The sequence below is a fragment of the Lycorma delicatula genome, chromosome 1, assembly GCF_047948215.1.
Source record: "Lycorma delicatula isolate Av1 chromosome 1, ASM4794821v1, whole genome shotgun sequence".
NCBI lineage: Eukaryota > Metazoa > Arthropoda > Insecta > Hemiptera > Fulgoridae > Lycorma > Lycorma delicatula.
In genome coordinates this window covers 16,370,489-16,393,839 of record NC_134455.1, presented here as the reverse complement: position 1 = coordinate 16,393,839, position 23,351 = coordinate 16,370,489, and the positions used below count along the sequence as shown (strand labels likewise).

At 30.8% G+C, this 23,351-nt stretch overlaps 1 protein-coding gene and 1 long non-coding RNA gene across 5 annotated transcripts in view; one reads left to right on the top strand and one right to left on the bottom strand.

The window, feature by feature from the left end:
* Positions 1-7,517: 7,517 nt before the first annotated feature.
* The window catches only part of LOC142328802 (facilitated trehalose transporter Tret1-like), a 35,966-nt gene continuing 20,132 nt past the window's right edge, over positions 7,518-23,351 (top strand). For all 3 annotated transcript variants that reach the window (XM_075372971.1, XM_075372889.1, XM_075373047.1), the window contains exons 1-3: positions 7,518-7,653; positions 16,207-16,324; positions 22,188-22,537. In XM_075372971.1, the coding sequence (XP_075229086.1) occupies positions 16,276-16,324; positions 22,188-22,537 (399 nt within the window). In that variant the 5' untranslated portion in view covers positions 7,518-7,653; positions 16,207-16,275. The remainder of the gene's footprint in view (positions 7,654-16,206; positions 16,325-22,187; positions 22,538-23,351) is intronic.
* The window catches only part of LOC142328942 (uncharacterized), a 42,168-nt gene continuing 26,466 nt past the window's right edge, over positions 7,650-23,351 (bottom strand). For both annotated transcript variants that reach the window (XR_012757388.1, XR_012757397.1), the window contains exons 3-4: positions 20,888-21,051; positions 7,650-8,046 (exon numbers count right to left, since the gene is read on the bottom strand). This is a non-coding gene — a long non-coding RNA (uncharacterized LOC142328942). The remainder of the gene's footprint in view (positions 8,047-20,887; positions 21,052-23,351) is intronic.

The following is a 23,351-nucleotide window of genomic DNA, read 5'->3' as shown; positions in this document are numbered from 1 at the left end:
TCAGAAATATCCTTCCAAAATGTAGTAAAACAAAGAAAAGAAACTACCTAAACCCTAAGGGAAATAAAAAGTCAACACCATAAACACACACTGATTTCAATAGAAGAATTCACAAAAATGCTTTCAAGTGACAACCACAAAACCTTCAAAAAGCAACATCAGAAATATGAACCCCAACCAACTATTAAAGGATGAAAACCATAACTTGGCCCATAACCATAAAAACAATGTCGAAATTCTAGCTAAATATTTCAACAAACTCCTAAACTGCGAATAACCTACAGAACTAATAAACCTTGACACCAGAACACAAATAACAACTCCACCAGAAAAAAATCATCCCTCCTACAATGAAAGAAATTTACCAAGTCCTTGGTGTTACGAAGAATTATAAAGAGGCAGAAAATTTCAGACCTTTATAGCGATATGGAAACATACAGGAAGACCAGAAAAAATTGCCTTTCATCAATGTCAAATTCTTTAAAGAATCATCCTCCACAGGATAAGTTTAAAAATCGAGAAAGAACTAAGAATACCAGAAAGGTTTCAGACCCTGGAGGAGCTGTCCAGACCAGATAATGAGTCTCAAGCTAATAATGGGTTACAACAGAAAAAGTAGCGGAGACATGGTAACAATATTTGTAAACTTCAAGAAAGCATATATACTAAAAATTCTAAACACCTGGACTACATCCCAAATTAATAAACATGATAAATCTGACCTTCACAAACACTTAATCAAAAGTGAAATTCAAAGGTGAACTCTTGGAACCATTTGAAATCAAAACAGGACTGCACCAAGGCGATGGAATCTCACCACTACTATTCAACTGCACTGTGGAAATTATAATTAGGGAATGGATCAAAAAATGCCCCCAAAAATAAAAGTAGACCAAAAAATCAAAACAAACTGCCTTGGTTTTGCTGGCAATTAGCACTAACAAACAGCAAAAGCTAAATTACAGATATATTGGCTTCAAAATATCATTCGAAAATACAGAAATTATATCCCAAAAACCAGCAAAATTAAAAAAGTAAATATAAACTGTAATAAAATCAAAATAGTAACCCCATTGAAATACCTTTGAGAAATACAAAAGGAGACTAGGATTCTTTTGGATACGTCATGAGGATGCAAGATTCAAGGCTTTTGAAACAGTGTGTACATACAATCTTGACTTGGAAAGCATTAAGACAGGATGCAGATGGATCAGAGAAATAAGAGAGGATCTGCGGGAAATAGGCCTTACACTAGAAGACATTACAACAAGATAAGACTAATCTTAAAAATCAGTGACAAAAAGACTCGCTTCACACTCACAAGACATTCAGAATAAATGAAAGTACTAGGATGTCTCCACAGCCCAAACAGTCCCTCCAAAGATACTTGGATAATTGACTCACTAATGTGATCCTACATAGTCGAAAAGACAAAAAACATGAAACAAAAGATAAATAAAATACATATACTACATGTGGAGTGATAAAAGAATTGGAGAATTTTATTTTTTATCAAAAAAGGATTTACTTGTTCTATACTGATTTCATCCCCCTCCCATGAGATGCGCCACACTTTCAAATTAAATTCACTTTGTGATTTTTTATTTAATTCATATATTGTCACAAATCATTGTTGTTTTAATGTTTTCTTAATCAGTGGGAACAAGAAAAAGTTGCCAGTTGTCATCTCTGGAGAATGAGGAGACTGCAGCATCAGTATGGTGTTAATTAATACTGAAGTCTGAGCCGGACTGTTTTTGTGGAGTAAAATCCAAGAAGTGTTTGACCACATATACACTCATTTCCTTCTAATGACTCACCAAAAATGGGTTAAAACTGCAAAATGTACTATTTTCAGAATGTACAACTTTGTTGTAAGTTTTCATAATGAACCAGTCATTGTAATAAAAAAAAAATAAAAAAAAACAGTAATGAGAACCTTCCTTAACATTTGATCAAAGTTGGTGTACTTTTTACAATCTTGTTTCTTCAGAAAGCTTCATTGGGATGATTGGAACTTTGTTTTAATATCATAGCCATACATCCACTTTTCGCCATAAGAGGTTTGTACCTCTTTAGCAACTTCTCAATCACAATGGATTCGTCTATTACTGATGATAACAGTGACCTTTATTTTGTCTATATTTTCATCGGTTGTTTATGTATTTTGATGTCCATCCCTTTGACATCTTCAGCATCATCACGACTTTCCTGAACCTGTACAATGATCATTTCATTGTACTTTATTCTTTTTTTAATGCAAATTTTAATATAAATTGTTTGTTCCATCATTTTTAAACAAGATAAATATCAGTTTTATTAATGCATATTAATTATTCAGCTGCCAAAATTGAACTACATGTCTAGTAAGCCTGACAATATTGATATACTTTAGAGAGTGCTTGCTACCATTGCGTAGGAAAAAGAGATGAACTCTGTCAAAAAGATATGGTTTACAGAATTAAAAGTTTTTATCACACTAGTTTTTAATCACACCTCATACACACACACACATGCATAATTTTTTTATGTACAGTGAGAATTCTCTTCAGTTCAATCATAACATTGAAAAAAAATTCCATTATTAAATTGAAAAAAAAAAAATTGTTTTATAGTTTTATCTTACTTTAACAACACTCTTATATTTGGGATTATGATTTTTCCCATTCTCTCAGGTGATAAAGAAAAGGAAGGTAAACAAATTATTATATGGGTTTTACTAGGCCCATCTTATCTCTACTTAGATGATATCGTTTTAATTTCACTAAAAGTGTAATTATTTTTCACCTGGAATATAAACTCAATTACTTGACCTTGACAATGTCACATTAGCAGTAAACAACGCAAATATACCAAACACTGCATTGCTAATTACTTTTAAAAATTATCACACTTTTCTTTTTTTAAGGCATGAAAAAATGTGGAGTGTTTTTACTATGCTAATCATTTATTATAATAGCTATTATCATCTGAGAGCAGAGTACTATTTAATTATTGCTTTTATTTTAAGAAGTGCTCTAATAATTATGTAACATATCAGAACTGGTAATTTCTAGAATGAGGTAACATTTAGATAAAATGATTTGTAAAAAGTATTAAAGATTTGTTACTGATCAGTTCACGAAGCTGGATTCCTACATCTCCTTTAATACAAGGGAGTCAACTCTTTTTATAGAAATTTTCCTTTAAAATATTACTCTTTAAGATGACTTACTTTCAAAATACTACAATTTTTTCCTCTAAAGAAATTTTTGGAGCTATTTAGCAACTTATTACAATGGAGTTACTGATAGTAGTGTTATTATCATATGTCTTCAAAATATTAGGAAACCTCTAAATACGTAGTTAGATAATAAAATCAATTCATGCTGCTTTTTTCTTTAACATATATATATTAATAACACTACTATCAGTAAATCCATTGTAATAAGTTGCTAATTAGCTCCAAAAATTTCTTTAGAGGAAAAAATTCCAAGTACTTTGAAAGTCAGTCATCTTAAGAGCAATATGTAGTTGTAAAGGAGTAAAAAGTTACATATTTATCCTATATTGTGATTAAAAGTGTTGTGGATAAGTGGACAAATTGGTGTGTTTTAACATAATAATATTCTTTGTCAGCCCAGAACTACTGAAAAGAATTTAATAGAATTATATACTCAACAGAGATTAATGATTACTCAAACATATTAAGGCAACATAATAGACAACAAAATAAAACCTTAATATAAACATCAACCAACAAACATAAAAAAATTTCCCACATGGTTTTGTGAAACCAACCAAAAAAAATCACCAATAAGATCTTTGAGAATACAGCAAAACTGACCCCCCCCCCCCACACACACACATATATATATATATATATATATATATTTCTTTTGTGTGCGTGTGTATGTCACTGAACTCCTCCTAAACGGCTGGACCAATTTTTATGAAATTTTTTGTGTGTGTTTAAAGGGATTCGAGAATGGTTTAGATTCACAATTTGATACGATGGAAAATGTTTTTTTAATTAATTTATTTATTCATGTGTTGTGATCTTGGGATGGCTAAGGTTCACAGCTGAACCGGTAGGCAGCGCTGCAACCGCGTTTTAAACTTTTTTTTCATTTTTGGCATATCAGTCAGACCCAGTAGTTGGTGCTGCAATCAGATTCTAGTAAATATTTTTATTTTGTTGCTTTTTCTCAAATCAGTTGCTTGCATCGTATCTTAGTGTTGTTATTACATTAAAATTCGTATTTTTAACGGGCTACTGTGTTTAGAGAGTAGTTTGAATTAAATCCGACAGGTAGTGCTGTTCTGACAATTGGATTTATTTACATTCTGAGTTTTATAAAGTGAAAGGTTAAATTTTATGATGTTCTGTAATGTGTTGTAAGTTTCTTAATGTTCAGTATTAATTGTAATGATTGTAATGATAGTCACAACTCTTTTCGTTAAAAAATTATTTTCCACCGAATACTGTGATTAGAGAGTGGTGTGAATTAAATCCGATAGGTAGTGCTGTTGTTTTGCCATTTGGATTTATTTACATTCTGTGAAAGGTTAAATTCTGTGAAGTTCCTAATGTTCAGTTTTTTTAAGGTTTTATGAAACTTTCAATTGTGTTCATTTAATCTGTATGTATACTCAAATCTAGTGATAGTGAAGCATTGCCGAGTCTGATAGAATTGCGCGCTTATTGAGAATATTATATTATATTATTATTTATTGAAATAACGTTTTAAAGTGTAATTAAAAAATACACATCATGCAAATTTGTAAGGTGCAGTATTGAAGTGAGTATTTTACATGATTTTTCATGAATTTTAATGATGTATAAACGTGCATTCAATAACAATCAACTTAATCTACAAATTTAAATTGTCAGTTCTCATTTGATTCTATGCAACTTATGAATATTGAACGGCTCTTTGAAAACAAAAATGTAAGTTCGTAAAATAAATTATAACATTTATAAAATAAAAGTAAAAGTTACTTTAATAATTATAGTTTAAAGTATATTTAAAAAATTTAAATTATAATTTTCGTAGCTGATTAATTTTATAAAAAAATTTCTAAAATTGTTTTTAATTTACAACTATCTGAAATTTGGTAAAATAGCTGTTAAAATAAAGAATGAGAAAAATTATAAAAATTTCTACTGAAATTTTAACTACTTTGCTTTTTTTACAGTGCTTTAATTTTTATATTAATTGATTAATTAAGCATGATTATAGAACCTCAAAATTATTAAACAAAAAAAAAATGTAGGAGGTACTTTTTTAGAATGATTTTAAGTGAAAATTATCAGTAATGTGGATGAAAATTTATTAATTACACTAATTATTAATTTTACAACATTTTGATCTTTGCCACGTCTGTCGGGTCCGCTAGTATATATATATATATATACAATACATACATACACACACACACACACACAGAAATATAACTAACTAAATATATTTTCTCCTGCACTGATGTAAGGAACACAAAAACGTACTGAACACAACAGCAGAATTAAATGTTCTAAATCCTCACTTAGAAGCAAGTCTGTTTCAACAATATTTACTACAACATGTTAATTTTAGAATTTAGACTGGCTTTAGTATTAAATTATTTTAAACTGTTACCATGTTTTGTCATGCTGTTCTATAAACATACAATCCACGCTATCTGATTAACATAAAAGTAAAATAAATAATTTAGATGGTGGAGACAATATTTTGCTTCTGCTAATAGCTGATTACACACTGTTGTTCTTTCTAAAACTAGATTTCACATGAGTCAGAAGTTTAATCTAAGATGAAATTCAGTCTTTATGATTTATGTTAAGTAAATATACAAAAAAGTTATTATATGCTATTTAAAGGAACAGGGGATAGCCCTAAACAAAATAAATAATGCTCCAAATCTACTATGATCCCTGAGAAAAAATCCTATACAACCAAATTTGGAGCAGAAGAGTCAACATGTTGAAAGCTGGTTTTTAATTTTTAGAAATTCAGAACTATAGAATTCTGTAAACTGCTATGTGTAAACAGATTCATAGGCAGTAATTTAAATAAGCTCTGACATCAATATTTGTTTATTGTGGTTAAATATATTAACCACATATCATAAATTAACCAGACTCACTTAATTTGAACCTTAAATTTTTATATAAAAGAATTTATTCATAAATGTTATTTGCCCTGAATCAGAGTCCTTGCCCTTCATCTCCAACTTTTTAATTTTTTCTGGATTCTCTCTTCTCATCATTTAGCTCTGCTTTAATAATCCTTCTACCACAGCATACCCTACGAAGTCATTTTTATGCGACTGATATACTGCTTAATGGCGGTTCTGGTCGCCCCGAGGGTGCTAAATTAATAAATAAGCCAGACAGGTAGAAGAAGATAATGGTATTGATAACTTGTATTTTTAATTTCATGTTCTTTGAGAATTTTATCTCAAATTTTAATATCCGGGCCCTTTACACCCCATAATGTTGTTCTGTTGTGTTTTAATGTTTCTGTGTAGTTTGTGCTTTTTATTAAGGGCCCTTTACACCCTTATATATGATGATCCTGATGGTGATACTAATTTCTTTTTAAGAATGTGACGAGGGCTAATAACCTTAGTAGTCGATGCCCGTAAAAACACAAAAAAAAAAAAATAATTTTTTTAATAATAATAATAATTATTATTATTATTATTATTCATAATAAAATAATTATTATTAATTTTTATGTAGTTGTCTTTATGCAAACTCGCATAATGAAGCTTTCATTAAATATTATTACTGTGAATATGACAGTACACTTGTTATGAAATTTTTAGCCTTGATTACTAATTTCATATTTAACATTCTGTTGCAGTTCTTGTTGAATTAGCTGAATGACTATAAGCTTTATCTCACAGTTAGTTTCTCTTTCACATAGTCTAGTGCTTTCATTTAAGAGAACTGAAGTTTTACTTTTTATTTACTTTTATATCACAATTTTATCAATATTTTGCTATAAACTTGATATGAGAAGAAAGAGTAGACAATATGTGTATACAATAAAAATTAAAAGTATTTTACAAAAAATGTATTAAAAAAATAAATTAAAAAATTTTAAACGTTTCCAGATTTTTTGTATATTATATTATTGAGTAATTATATAATATTAAATTTATTGCTTACGTGATCAAAATCTAATAATACTGAAATTTTAATGTTTCATTAATTCTGATAATAATAATTTTTTAATAATACAAGAGATTTGTTTATTGCGACACATTAGAATAATATTCACACTTTTAATTGCAAATACGGTACACAAATAGTAGTTCATATATGGTACTTGCTTTAGTAGTAATTTACTTTAGTAAATTTCTACCAAAAAAGTATTTATTTTTTTTTTGTAGTAATTTACTTTATTTACTTTAGTAGTACATGTGACAACAAAGTGCTGTTAATGGACTATGGATTAATTTTAATAGCTCCTTCATTGTGGTAAGTTCATTGCCAAGTTCATTTACTGATTACAAACAATCACTTCAAGAGTGTGGAGTTGATTAAACTGCTTGTACATATATCAACTGAGATATTAGCAAACTATTCAAGAAAGTTTTTTTAAATGAAATTAATGAATTGTGTGTTACGCTTTTTTTCGTACTTGGGAAAGCTTGTGTAAATACAAGGTAAGACGATTATCAAATTATATGATTTTTTATACGTGTAAATCATTTTGTTGTATTTCTTGCTTGACTTAATGCATAATTAATCTGACAATTTTTTAATTTATTTATTTAATAAATAAGAAATAAATAATAATTATTACTATTTATTCATTTTTTTCCTTTTTATGTTCTTTAGATTAGTAATAATTTTTCTAGTCCAGTGATCAATCGTTTAAGAATAATTTTATTTTTGCTATATATATTTCCTGGCAGGTCAGATGTAGTTTAAGGTTTTCAACTGCCCTACTGCATTTGTTTGTACATTATTAATTAAGTCACTTCAGTTCCCTATTTAGAGTGTTAGGTACTCTTCATGGAGGTCAGGCTTGCTATAAGGGATGATGTTGAGGACATCTAAAAAAAAAAATTATTATTATAGTCGTCTTTCATTGATTTTTCAGCAGTTAAAAATCAAATTAACAACTAATTCAAAACAAAGCGTTAAAAATAAAAAAATTATAACTTTATAAAATTCTATTAATTCTAGCTTATGAAGTTTATTCCAAAATAAAATCAACTACCAACACCTTACTAATCTTTAGTTTTACGCAAAAGTAAAAAGATATAAGATTAAAAAATTTTTTTATACATTTTTTATGTCTGTTTTGCTATTACAAAAAGACATTAGAATAGGCTTGTAAAAACAGCTCGTTAAAAACAGTTCCTTGTAAGAAAGAGATACTCACTAAACACAAAGTAGAGTAAGGTATATGTTTATTAGAAATAAGAAAAGGAATGAAATTTGGAGTGAAAAAAGAAATATATAATTATTTTCTATTAATTTTCTAAATTATTTTGTTTAATTTTCACAGAAGAATATTTTGAATATCAGAATGACATTAGGCTGTTTTATTATTAACCTTATAAAAAACCAACACTAAGTGGTGATAATGAAAAATGGAAAGCTGCAGATATTGAATTTTTCTTTAGCAGGCGAGTATAGTTTCACCAGCGTGCTGATCATATACTGTATTCACTCACATTGTTCTCAGAAAACATTTATGAACCCAAACAAATATGAAGTACAATTTTTATAGCTTTCATTGTGCACATGAGATCATTAGAAAATTACTAAGAGAACTGGTTTTACAAAAAAATCTTTGCTTAAATATAGAATACATCTAAAACTTGGTTAATGATTAACTTCTCATGAAAATTTGATTAAAACTGGTATTTCTACTGAATGATAAGAAAAAACTAATGATAAAATTGTATAAAATGAACAAATGAGCTTCTTTTTATCAGGTTTAAACAATAAAATATTATATCTCATATTGAAGGGAATATTATACACACACAAGTTTAATAAATCCAAATTACAGCAACTATTTTTGTTTTCTTATTGAGTGAGTGCTGATTAAGGAGAGACCAGACATGACATTGTTTTACTTGGTCCAAAAAAAAAAGGTTTTGAAAAATAATTATTAGAACATCAGAATATTTTTTACTTTTGTTATTTGAAGATGGAACAATTAAATTTTAATTAAATTAAGGCTTGGTTTGCCAAGTGATCTCCATCTTCTTTAACATCACTGCGGCTTTTATGTGTTCTTGAAGAACGATAGAGGTTGAAAATAAAGTTTAAATATTACATATATTTTTCTTCATAAAGAGTCTTACCTGGCCAGGCAACAACATTAAAATAAAATAAAAAAATTATATAATAAACAACTTATAAATTTACAAATAATATTTCCTTGATAACTTCATTTCTTATATGTTCTTTTCTGGAACATTTCTTCATTGATTTTAAAAAAACTAACGTTAATTATTTGAATTCAATACTTGTCTGTTCTATTTGTTATTCATCTCTTGATCGATATGATAATACAGGTATGGCCATCACTATAAAATTTTATGCTTCTTTTTTGTTCTGGTTAACATTTCTATGAATAAGTCCACACAATATGCTGAATTTATTTACAGCGTACTAGATCAAACAATAATTTATAACTCTAATATTAAAATGATTTACCTGCTCTGGAATTTTATCCTGGAAAACAATTTTAGAACACCAGGTTTGGGTTTCTAATAAGATATCTTTATCCTAAAATCTTGACTCACTAAATGCAGTTGGACTGATTTATCCAATACCTCCACACTATCATGTATGAACTCCATGTCACCCTCATATAAAAGGAAGTTAACGTTCATTTTTAGTTAACATTTTACCTAACTGTTTAAAAGCTTGACAGTATAGAAGTTAAATAATGTAGATGATATTGGACAAACTTGATAACACCTTTATTTAAAAACAGTTTTACAATTTACATTTTTTATCTTAGATAATAAAGGTTTCTTTTTCAAAAATTAGAAGACATTTTAAAAAGAATTGTTTCAGTTTTGCAACATTGACATTTTTATTAATTAAGGGGAACAGGGAAGGTATAGGATGTTTAAAGAACAAAGTGATGTGAATTTCTTCTTTTTCTACAAGATTGTTAGTTTTTTCCTAGGTAGAACATTTTTTTAAAAAGGTCCTAATATCACAATACTTCAGTTTCAGTTAATTTAAGAGACTGAAAAGTAGACGTTGGAGGAACATGAAAGCCTGAAAATCTTTGAGACCAATATGAGTTTATTTTTTCTTATTACTAATACATTTTGAAAGTCCTCTCTGCCTTCAAGAACTTTTAGCTCATTTAATTCAAAATTAAGTCTTGGGATATTCAGTCCCTTCATTTTCAAAGCTTCATATTTCTTGGGGGCCAGTATAAATTTTTTTATTTATAAAATAATTTTCTTATTTTTATTTTTTATTTTTTTGTTTTAAATGTTGTTGCTTAGCCAACAGTATTTTGCCCATTATTAACAAAAATAAAAGTAATATTAGATGGTAGGAAAGCTGCAATATTTAATGGTATATTAATACAGGTTTTAGGGACTAAACCTACAGTGAAGACAAGAAGGCTCTTAGAAATTTATATCACTTTTAATTCTTCAGAAGATGGAATACAATTTGAAAAAAATATTTTGAGGTTGCACTATTTATAATAATGTTGCAATATATATGTAAAAGGCGGCAATATTCGTATGTGTGTCCGCTGTAGACTAAAAAATTGCTGGACCGATTTACGCGAGGGAAAATAGTAAAAAGGGAAAGGGGGAAAGAAAGAAAGGGAGAATAAGGAAAGAGAAAAGGGGGAAGGATAACGAGAACACGGGAAAGTGGAAAGAGGAGAAAGGGAATATTGAAAAAGGAAAAAAGGGAAAGAGAATGGGGGAAATGGGAAAACAGAAAAGGGTGAAAGAGAAGGGGGAGTTAGGAAAGAAATAGGGAAGTAGGGAAACAGAAAATAGAGTAAAAGTGAAAGGCTAAATTTTGTCAAGTCCCGTAATGTTCAATTTTTTAATGCTTTATCGAATGTTCAATTGTGTTAATTTAACAGTGTCAAGCCAGGCACTGTCTCTGTGCATGGTTCGCTGAGCCTCAGTTGGGCGCACTCCAAGTCGCGGTCTGTGACAAGAAGCGCGTCGTCAGTGTACACAACCAAGACCGATTCTTCAGGCATCTTCAGCCTCAGCAAGTCGTTCCAAAGGTCGGGGCCGTGAATCGACCCCTGCGCCGCTTCTGACGTGATTGCAGTCCTACGCTAACCTGCCGCGGTTATGTAAGACCGCGGTTCCTCAGGCATGCGTCCACCATTTTGAGGAGGTATCGAGACACATGGAATGAATGCTCCCGGGTCCGAATCATATCGCTCCATCGTGTACAGTAGAAAGCGTTTTTAACGTCCAACGAAGCGAGAAGGACCAAACGGCGCGAAAAATGGTTGTGGTCCTCTGCTCTCCGCACTGTCTCAACAACCTCTTGAACTGCATTTAGGGTCGACAGACCCTGCCGGAAACCGTACTGCCTGGATGACAGGCCACCTCCCTGATTCATCACCGAAGCTAGTCTTTTCTTTAACAGTCTCTCCAATACCTTCCCAGCTGTGTCAACCATACACAATGGGCGGTAGGAGGACGGCTACATTGCCCTTCTGGGTCTCTTCTATTCTGAGTCTCCATTGCCCTAGGGAATCAGCGCAAGCCGCGCGGTCTTTTATCTGGCGCTGAAAGTCCCAGCCACCAGACATATATTATACACGGCTAGAAGCAGACGGGGCCTGTAGCACCCCACGGGCTTGAGCACTTCACCAGGTATGCCGCCGGGAACAGTGGCTTTTCTGGCCTTCAGCGATCTTAGGACTCCCTCCAGTTCTTTCATTGAGAAGAGCGGGAAGTCGCTCACGTCGCCGAAGTTCCGCTCGGCACGGACCGAGTAGGCCGGGAACAACAACTTAACGTGCTCCGCTTTTGCTTCGTCTAGTAGAGCTGGTGACCGCGAAACCCCCAATTGCCGAGTTACTATGTTGTATCCCAGCCCCCAAGGGTTTGCATCTACGGTCTCCGTCAGTTCTCTCCAGCAGCTTGCGTTGTCACGTTGATGGCTGGACGGAGCCGCTTCTAATTGCGGTTTTAGTTAGATTTGTAATTTGTGCAGTGATTGTTCTGAAAAAATGCCTAAGGCAAAATTATCATACTGAATAAAAAGAAAGTTTAGTAGTAGTAAAGACACAAATTCTGTACCTATGCCTACAACCGCACCTGCTCATCTAACCACGCCGGCAAAATCCAGTTCACCGGAAAAAGTCAGCAGTTCATCTAAAAAGCTTTCATTTAACGAGTATGATAACTATGAAACCTCAGGTACAGGGAATTGCATGTTTTATGTAACTTTACTTAGTGACATGATCTAAAAATTAAAGTTTTGCAATAATGAAGATTGTATTGAGCTACGTACTTTGGATTAAGGCAAGCAAGGATTGGCCGTGAAAAGTGAATTGATGTGTAATTCTACACAATGTGAAATCACAATTCTACTTTATATGATAGAAAAGTATGATATAAATATAAAAATTGTTTGCTTAATGAGGTTTATTGGCAAACGTTTGAGTGCGACGATTTTTTTTTGCGCACTGATGGACTTTGTGTTACCTCCTCAAGAATTTGAAATAAAAGATATTAGCTAAGGCAGTACAAGATTCTGTCAAAGAATCTATGAAACAACCCTCTCAGGAAGCTGAAAATATAAACCTGCTTTAAATGATACCTTCACTTTTGAAAAAAATGTTTATGTGGACATACACAAAATACGAATGAAAGTTTTAACAGTTTGGTTTCGTGAAAAATATCAAAAAATGTTTTTGTAAGACTGAATACTCTAAAACTAGGTGTGCATGTTTCAGTGCTATCTTTCAATGATAGTTTCAGTTCTAAATTAAACATTAACAAAATATTATGTCCCAAATAGTGTAAAAAGTTAGTTCTTTTGCTACAAGAATTGACCCAATTTTTTTTGATAAAAGCAGATAAAGCAGCCCAAAATATGACCACAGAAGCTAGTAAAGCAAAAAGATTGAAAAAAAAGCAATAAAAGATTAGTGTTTAGCCGTAGAAGAGCAGGGAACCTTTTAAAAGAGCAGGGAAGTTTTAAAAATAAGTTGCTCTTAAAATGTATTTTGTGAACTTTGTTGCTAGTTTCCCGAAAAATCAATTACTACACTTTTCCTCAAAACTATTGTAGACAGAGGACTGAAATTTTCAGGATACATTAATTATTCTCTTTTCTAGATGTAGGAGTAAAATTATATCTGCAGCTTTGGTACAACAGGTTTTAGAATTGATAAAAATTGAAAAAAAAAAAAAGATTTTTTAAGTACTTTACTAAAGAAGTACCAGTAATGGAAATTTGTAATGCATTTTATTGATTTTACCACCAGTTGCTCATAATTGTAAATACAAAGGCTTGGAAAAATTTCAGCATCACAGCTTTAATGGTTTCTGAGAAAAATGGACCAAAATTTGCTTAACTTAACATGCAAAGCATAAGCCTTTCCCGCTACCGTTAAAAAAACATGAATTTAATTTTATTCAAAGATGATAATACAGTAAAATCCTGAATTATATTTACTTATATACTAGATTTATTTTATGATAATTCTAGCACTGGAATAATGAAACAATTATTTTTTATAGTACTATACAAGCTGAATGCATTTCCAGTTTTAACTTAATTTTGTTGAGAAAAAAATTCCATTGTGATCTGTGTCGGATCTTTTCTTTCTCTGTCCCCATTCTTCTCTATAACATTTAAGTTAGATGGATCAATTTTATCCTGTCAACTTTCTTTAACCACTTACTCTTCTACATGATTTCACTAGCCTAGTTCTAAACCAGTTTTTTACAATCTTATTTGAATCTCATTTTTTACACTAAAATTTCTGTTCTGTCTCTCTCTCTGACTGTTAATCTTCATCAGTTTGCTTTTATTTAGATCCTATTTCTTGTAAATAAATATTGTCTATTTTTACATAATCGATATTAGTAAAGAAAAAAATTTTGCAGATAGCTTGGAATAATTGATATTAATTAATAGTCATAATTAATTATGAGAATCTTTTAAGAATAAATCAAACCTGTGAGGAGTATGGGATGAAGATAAGTACAAAGAAAACAAAAAAAACATGATGATTAGCATATCAACCAAAAGGGCAAAAATTAAGATTGGAGAAAATAAAGTTGAGCAACATCCTTCAAGTACCTGGGGTGCAACATTAAGGAACATATGAAGTAGTGTGATCAGGAATTGCTACGGCAAAGGTAGCATTCAGCAAAATGAGGAGAGTGCTATGTAGCAAACTACATCTGCGACTAAGGAAAAAACTTGCGAAATGTTTTGTGTGGAGTATGGCCCTTTATGGGGCAGAGACATGGACTATTAGGAAGGGAGAGGAGAGAAGATTGGCGGCCTTTGATATTTGAGTTTGGAGGAGCATGGAAAAGATCAGCAGAACAGAAAGAATACGGAATGGGGACGTGCTTCGTAGAGTGGGAGAAGAGAAGGCGAGTATCCAAATAATAAAAAGAAGAAAATGCAGTTGGTTGGGTTATTGGCTGAGACGTGACTGGCTGTTGCTGACGGCATTGGAGAAATTTGTAAGGGGAGGAAAGCAAGAGGTCTACCATTTTCATTCGTCTCCAATATAAAAAGGGAAGGAAGTTACTATAACATGAAACGGATGACACAGAATCGAGCAGGATGGAGGGCGGCCATGTGTAAACCTGTCTTTGGGTAGAACACTCTTTTAAAATGTGCAGTAGAATAGAGTAAAATACCTACTGCGTATAGTACAACAAATATTTTTATGTTTCGTGTTGTGTGTTGAACTCACTTTTACCTTCTACGGGTTGGTAGGTATTTATTCTACGGGTTTGTTAGTTAGGTATTTTTAGTCTTGTTCAAGACTCTGTGAAATTGTTTTTAATTCATTAATTAGTAGTACACCGATGGGAATGTCACTCGTGGCATTCGCATCGGTGGCATCCTGGCCTCGGCCAGGATGCCACATATTCCAACTGGACATATTCCGACTGCAATATACAAAAGCCCATAAGAACTCGTAACGAATGGGATGGCGGAGGGTGTCTTCCCCTACGGGGTTAGGATGTAGTACAGCAAAATTAAAGAAAAAAAAATATTTCTAAGTAGATCCTTTAGGTTCAGTAAGATATTTTAAATTTATTATACAGTTCTGTAACCAGTAAAGTTTCGGATAATAATGGAAAGAAAGATGCTAACAATAATATGAATTTCATATACAGAACATAAAGCCATAATTCATCATAATTGAACAATATGAAAATTATTAGCTCACCAAGTTAAAGAGAAAAACACATTAAATGAACAACTTACGACTCATACCAAATATATGCTATTACTTGTCACATACCAAAGGGTAACAACAAAACTTAGGGCAGATGTGGTGAAAAACAGTGAAATCTGCTTCTCCACTGAAGAAGGAGTCATGTAACAGCTCCGAACAGCTCTTGAATCTCAATTTTACATGCGCTCAAACTATCCACCATTTTCTAATTTATTTAAAATCAATATTTGTTTTTCATCGTCATTTATCATGATAATCATAAATATTCTAAGATAATAAGAAAGACATGATATTGAGTAATAAATTGGTAAGAATGTAACTGAATCTTGCTGGATTTGAATTCTTAGTAGTTAGATATGACCGTTTTGAGCACAGCAACCAATCAGAAAGCGGCATTCTGATCACGTGAGTTAAACCACGCCCACTTTATTCTAGAGAAAAATTTACATATTATGCTGCATTTTACAAACAAATTCACATATTTCGCAAGCATTAAATTCTCTCTATTCTATTCAGTAATTTTTTTGCTATGAAGTAATTTTCAAAGTTTTTAATGAATTTTATTTCATTTCATACATTTTTACGTTTCTATTACGTGATTTTAAGATACTTTTCTATTCGTGAATCTGTTTTCCTATGCCTTCATGGCATAGTGGTTAAAAGTTAAATAAACAAAAGCAAAATATATTCTAATCTATATATTTCATTATTACTACTGTGTGATCTAATTTTTGATTTGCCATCCATCACGTATGTAAGGTATTGACTGATAAATTTAATATGTGATGGCTTTTTCTTATTACAGATATGCATTCAAAATCAGCAGTGAGGCAAAGTTAAAATTTACGTAAATATATTTATTTTTATTCATAAAATGTTTGAAAATATTCAAGGAAGAAACCAGATTTTCACAGCAATTGTTGGTAAGTTTACAATAATTATTTTGAATAATAAATAAGTACCCTATTAACTATTTTAATTTTGCAACATAAACTTATCCGAGTAACAATATACAGAGCATTTTAAAAAAGTTAAATTTTTTATCAGATTATAGGAGTGTAGAAATAACTTAAGTGTCTGTTTTTCTGAAGATATGAACTTTACAAATATTTCTTGACTAGTTCATACCTTTCTGATTTCTGCTAATCTTTCATTTCAGGGTGGTATAATCAGGGTATAAGCTGCTATTCTGAATTATTTATGTATTTTAATTTTAATTTTCCTTTCGTTTTACTCCCTGTGTTTCTTTCAATGATTAAACCCAAGATGGATTAGTAAATGGTCTACCGACAAATTTTTTCATGCAAAAAGAACTTGTATTCTTCTCCTTCAAATTTCTGTAGTTAATCTCATCAACTTTTTATTAAGATCATTTTGAATTGGATTTACCCTTCTTGTTTTCAGAATTTTCAAAGCGTATTTCAGAAGTCTTCAAAAAGTTCTGATGACTTTCTTAATTTTTTGTTTTTATTTACAACTGGGAATTATAGTAGTAGGTATTTTATCAGAATGAGATTAACATGATCGATATGATGAGTATATGGTCTTTTTATTTTTGTTTCATAGTGGGACGAATTACAATTACCGAGAAAATTTGTTAATTTTTAACTTAAGGAAATATAACAAAAGATTTCAATTATGAAAATGCTGACTCCAGAAAAAAAATTGTCAAAATTTTCTAAAAGTGTATTTTAGTATGTTATAGTAAACACTACTAGTATAATGATTAACCCACCGGGTTGGTCTAGTGGTTAATGCGTCTTCCCAAATCAGCTGATTTGGAAGTCGAGAGTTACAGCGTTCAAGTCCTAGTAAAGCCAGTTATTTTTACATGGATTTGAATACTAGATCGTGGATACCGGTGTTCTTTGGTGGTTGGGTTTCAATTAACCAACCACACATCTCAGGAATGGTCGAACTGAGAATGTACAAGACTACACTTCATTTACACTCATACATATCATCCTCATTCATCCTCTGAAGAATTATCTAAACGGTAGTTACCGGAGGCTAAACAGGAAAGAAAGAAGTATAAAATGATTAACCCTCCGCTAGTGACCTGAACTTTTTTATCAAGTTTAATGACGTGGATCTCTCAGACCGAATATATTAGGGAAGCTTTTTTTAAGCTAGTAACAAAATATTTAATACACAATTTATTTATTTAACTTTATTTACTAAATATTCATTAAAAAATGAAAAAAACAAACATAAAAACAACAGGAAAAATGAAAATTTAAATATAGAAAAAAATCAAAATAAAAAAAATCTACAAAATAAAAATTTGGAAATAAATCTACATTATAAAAACAAAAGATTTTGTAATTTACTTAATAAAATAATTTTAAAATTATTAAAAACAAATTAAAAAATTAACAATCTTTGTACAATAAGTTAATGTGTTCAAGGCACAAACGTTTATGACATTGTTTACAAAAATACTTTGTTTTTCGATATTGCTTTAAAGTGCATTCTCGACACCGGCCAAACCCTTGAGGCGGTTTTTATTGTTGTTGTTGGGGGTCTTAAGTTTGATAAATACTTTTAATTTGCCGTCTTGGCAATCTTGGAATATGGGTATCTGTAACGCGGTGGACAACATGTTTCTTCATTAATCTCATGGACAATGCGGTCAGAAACTTTCTACAGTTCAGGATTATTTTAGCAAAATATAATTTGAGTATTGATGCCGACTATATTATCAAATTATAAAAAAATACCATCGGCCACTGTGAAGTGTTTCTAGCAGATTCGCGGTTTGCACGAGGTTGGTTTTTGGAAAGCAGTGTCTCCTCCATTTTGCTTTTATATTTTTGCCAAAATAAAAAATAGAGTTATCACCTGAATAAAATTGTCTTATCACTGACAAACGGTTATCGTCTTCGGGAACTAATTCCTGTTCACTCTCAAAATCTCCTTCACGTTATTTAACAGAATCTATTTCATCACCTACATCGTTGTCAGCAGCAGCATCATCAATACAGGGTGTCCCATATAAAACGCAACCCATCAATCACTCATCCATGAAATTTCAAAAGTCAAGCTTACTCCCCTACTCGTTACTGAAATGTTCAGTGTATTGCTACAGACAAGATGGTGTTTTCGCTAGATGAACGTGTTTTCATTGTTGAGTCGTACTTCAGTACGAAATCAGTGGTTACAGTGCAAGATTTGCCATAAGTACCCAGATAAACCAGCTCCTAACAAAACACCAGTATTAAGGTTAGTCGCAAAATTTAGAGAGACTGGTTCTGTTAATAACAAGGAACACAAAAGATCTGCGTCAGAGTTGAATACAGATACAGTCACTGAAATCAAAGACCGATTACTCGCCTCGCCAAATAAATCGATCAGACGTTTGTCTGCTGAAATTAATCTGTCTAAATCGACTGTTCATCGGGCGACCAAACAATTACAATTACGACCTTATCGCATTCAAACGGTTCATCGACTTCTTGAGCCCGACAAAGAAAAACGGCTACAATATTGTTAACGGTTCCGTCGATTTCTGCGTGAGGGAATTAATGTTATGGATTCGTTATTTTTCACAGACGAAGCACGGTTTCATTTGGACGGCTACGTTAACAGCCAAAACAGTAGAATTTGGAACGCTGAAAATCCCCACGTTTATCACGAAAAACAATTACACCCGCAGAAGTTGGGCGTGTGGTGCGCGATATCGCGGAAGAAAATAATCGGTCTTATTTTTTTCGAGTACACCATTAATGTAGAACGATATCAGGATATTTTATTTCAGTTCATCGCACTCTTGGAAGAGGAAGACAGACACTGCCGGCTACAATATGACGGTTCGACATCGCACTACGCAGGTTCAACTTCTGATTTCGTCGAGGAATTCTTTGGTAATCGTGTTATCGGTCGAGGCTTGTGGCCACCATGATCTCCAGATTTGACTGCGGCGGTTTTTTTTCTACGGGGTTACCTCAAAGAAAAAGCCTATAGCAACAAACCACGAACACTTGAACAATTGAAAGTCAATATTGAACAAGCGGTATTAAATATCCAGCCACAAACTTTGAAAAAAGTTGCAAAAAACGCTGTAAAAAGAATTGAAACTTGTATTCAAGAAGATGGCGGCCACTTCCAACATTTATTCTAAATGTAAGGTAATGGATGGTAATAATAAAAATTACATTTACATTTACACATACCTTTTTATTATTTCAATACCTACCAGTATAAGGTTGGGTTGCGTTTTATATGGGACAATCTGTATTATCATCCTTCAAGTAATGATCGAATACGGGATTGTTCCCGTAATCCATGTTTCTTGAAAGAAAAATATAAATCGTATTTTCATTGCGATATCTTTAAAAAAATTAAATATAAATAAAAATAAAAGAAAAGAAATAAATTTTTTTTTGTAATATTTAATAAAAATGATATATTCCTTTAATTTTTTAAGTTATTTTTTGTCTTCAAAATACGACTTCAGTGACATCGGTCTTACATTTCATATACAAAATTAACAATCTCGCTCTTACGTACCGAAACTTCTACTATAGATCGTAGGAGAAATCACAAGTACCATTTCGTTTGGAAGGTGATAGAAGAGATTATGGTAGGAAGGTACCTGCTAGCACACTAAATTGAGTAAAATAAAAATTTCAATCACTTGCTCTGTGACACCGTAGAATATTAGCGGGGTGTTAATAATGTAAATATGTCATGAAACTTGCCACTGGATGTGAAGAAAGGTAGCTATAGTGAAGTTGACTATAGAGATCATGCCTTTAAATAACATTAGATAAACCACAATTCCAACAAGGCTTAGTGTGTTTTATTTGAAAGTTTTAATGAAATGATATTTAGATAAAGTATGCTAATAATAAATTTATGTCAGTGTAGGACAAGAAACGCTCTTATTGTTGGACTCTTCTTGTTAATTAATCAAACCACTAAACCAAAATTTATGTTGTGTTTTAACATTCTATGAATATTGAGTATTATTTATGTACTAAATGAATATAATTAGGCCTATAATAAGTAAATATTATTCAGGGTACAATAATTGTTGTATCCTGATAATATAAAATAAGATATGAGTAAGTTATGCTTTAAAAAAAATTAATATAATATAAAAAATAATGACAATTTATAAGCATATAAGTAATATATAAATAATATTTTAATACGTAGGAAAGAATTCTCTTTAGAATTATTTTCATATTTTAGAATGAAATTAATAGTTGGTGTTTGATCAAAGAAGCATGTGTATCATAACTTCTTTTTAATTAGTTGTCATATGTGAATTAGTTCTTGACTGTTGTTTTCTTTCTCAAGAACACATTGTTGTTCAGTTAATAATGTTATTTTAAAGAGTGAGATTAAACATATAATGAAATACAAAATTAATATGAATATTCAGACAAAATCATCGTGGAATAGCTACTCTTCGTTACTAATATAAACAATAAACTAATAATATGAAAATAAACATTGTCTAATAATACTGAATATTGTACCTTTATTGATGAATCCAGAACCTCTATAGTGCGATGAATCAGCCTCTCATTACATAGAGAGGCACGATTTGCACAGGTGGGTCACCAGCAATCTCATAGTAGGTGCTGGTAACTTGTTCCAAAAGGTCCTTTGTAGGAATGATTTCTTCTATAAAGAATAATTCCTGAGGAATTTCCAAGCAGTTATTAGTTCTTTATAATTTAAAGATGTTATTATAATGTTTTTTCAAACTGTACAATAATAATACATCATTACACTTGTTTGCAAGTAATAAAAAAAGTTTACAGTAACTATAATGTTAATAAAATGTAATTTTACTGATAAAAGTTAAGATTAAAACTGCTATAGAACTTAAGAAAACATTCTCTGTTCTGTACCATATTTTTGTAGTATGGACATCTAACATGAGATGTAAATCACTTACAAATTTGGGTGTAGCTATTTTTAAGAATAAGAATCTTCCTAAGCCTGGCATACTGGAAAAATTTGGAATAAAGTAGTTTCACATTAAGCATTTCAAATTCCTTTGATTTTGGAATGCTTAATTGAGTATGTAATTTTTTTAAGTTTCTTGCCCATTTTTTATTACTCATTGTTATATAAATTACTTGTTTATTGTTATATTTTTCATTGTTTGTTATTACTCATTGCATAGTACTCATATTGCTACAATTTAAAATTGCAAATTATCTTGAAAAACTTGTCCGGTTAACTATTAAATGAAGGAAGAAGGTAACAAAATTATTTCTCAAGTTACTTACATACTTTGATAAAAAGAACTGTATCTTAACTATTCTTAAGAAATAATATTCATCTTTATCTAAACGGTTAACATAACTATTTTAATGTAACTCAACACAACATTTCAGCTTATAATAATGCCTTAATTAGACTTCCATTGCCATGTTTAATAAATTACGTAATAATTTTTAAAAAATTTCTCAACAATTTGTTTAAAATAGTACTAAAAGATTTTCTTTTACAGAATATTATTCTGTTAATGAATGGAGTGTCATATCTGCTCATTTTTTAGCAGATAATATGTATTTTAATTTACTAATCAGAATAAAAGATTTATTTATTTATTCAATGCCACTCTTGAATAAATTATGGCGTTTAATAATAATGTATTTAATATACATCTTATGTGTAACAATTTTCAACTGTTGTAACACTGTTAGGTAACTATTTTAATAACATTCACGTTAATATAAAACAGAATAAGATCTTGTTACTGTTCATGTTACTTATTCATAAAACACTGGCTTCATTTAAAAATACACAAATTTATGTTTCTAGTAAGTTTTGCTTATGCATCTGTGGGCTGTAATTTTGCTTGGACATCACCAATATTACCACGGTTGATGGAAAAAGACTCAAAGATACCAATAACTGAAGAACAAGGTTCTTGGGTTGCTTCACTGCTTGCTATTGGTGCGACAGTTAGTCCGTTGATGTCATGTAAATTGCTAGACTCATTAGGAAGAAAAAATACGTTATTACTAAACACTGTATTACTTCTTCTGGGATGGACATTGATATGGCTTGCTTACTGTCTTGAAATACTTTATGTAGGAAGGATAATAACAGGTTTGGCGTGTGGAATTTTTTTTCTTGGTCTTCCAATGTACATAATAGAAATAACTGAGGTAAATACAAATATTTTTTTTTAGTAAAATAATATCCCCTTAATATAATACAATTTAATTAATAAATAACACCAGTGTTTACAAATCAAGAATCTTTACTGGTTGAATATGACAAACAGTTAATTAAATGAAGGAAACAGCAAGAACTTTTGTGTTCATATATAATGATGAATTTTACAATAATTAGTAATATATGTATTTTAACACTACTCTGGTTTATAAGAATGAAAAGAAGATTTGAAATTTCATAAGACAATTCTTTTCTTTTTTATTCTTTAGTATGGCTGATAAACATTGAAAAAATACAGGTAATTAATAATAGTTGATGTTATTTAATATAATCTTTGAAGGTAACTAGAAATATCTGAAGTGATTGGATTATTGATGTACTGTTTTAACTGTGGAAGTAGTTTTTGGCATTTAAAGTAAAATAAATTTTGAATCGTAGCTGTAGAAAGCTACAGTTCAAATTTACTGTTTACTGTAAACCCTATCCTGTAGAGGAATTCAAAGATTCCTTAGATGTGTGCTGACTACTATAGAAACCACAAAATAATTCTTATGCTTCTGGTTGTTTTTTTTTCATTAGTTACTGGTTTAACACTACTTATAATTATTTTCTGTTCTGACTGCGTTTTTGCTGTTTTATCTATTCCATTTTTTCTTTCTTGACAGTTTACCTTTTATACATCCTCTCTAATACCAACTAACCTAAATCTTAGAAGTCTAAATACATGGCCTATCTTACTCATTTCTTAACTTGCTGTTTCTCGACATGTGAGTACTATACTCACATTGATATTTTTTTCTTTCC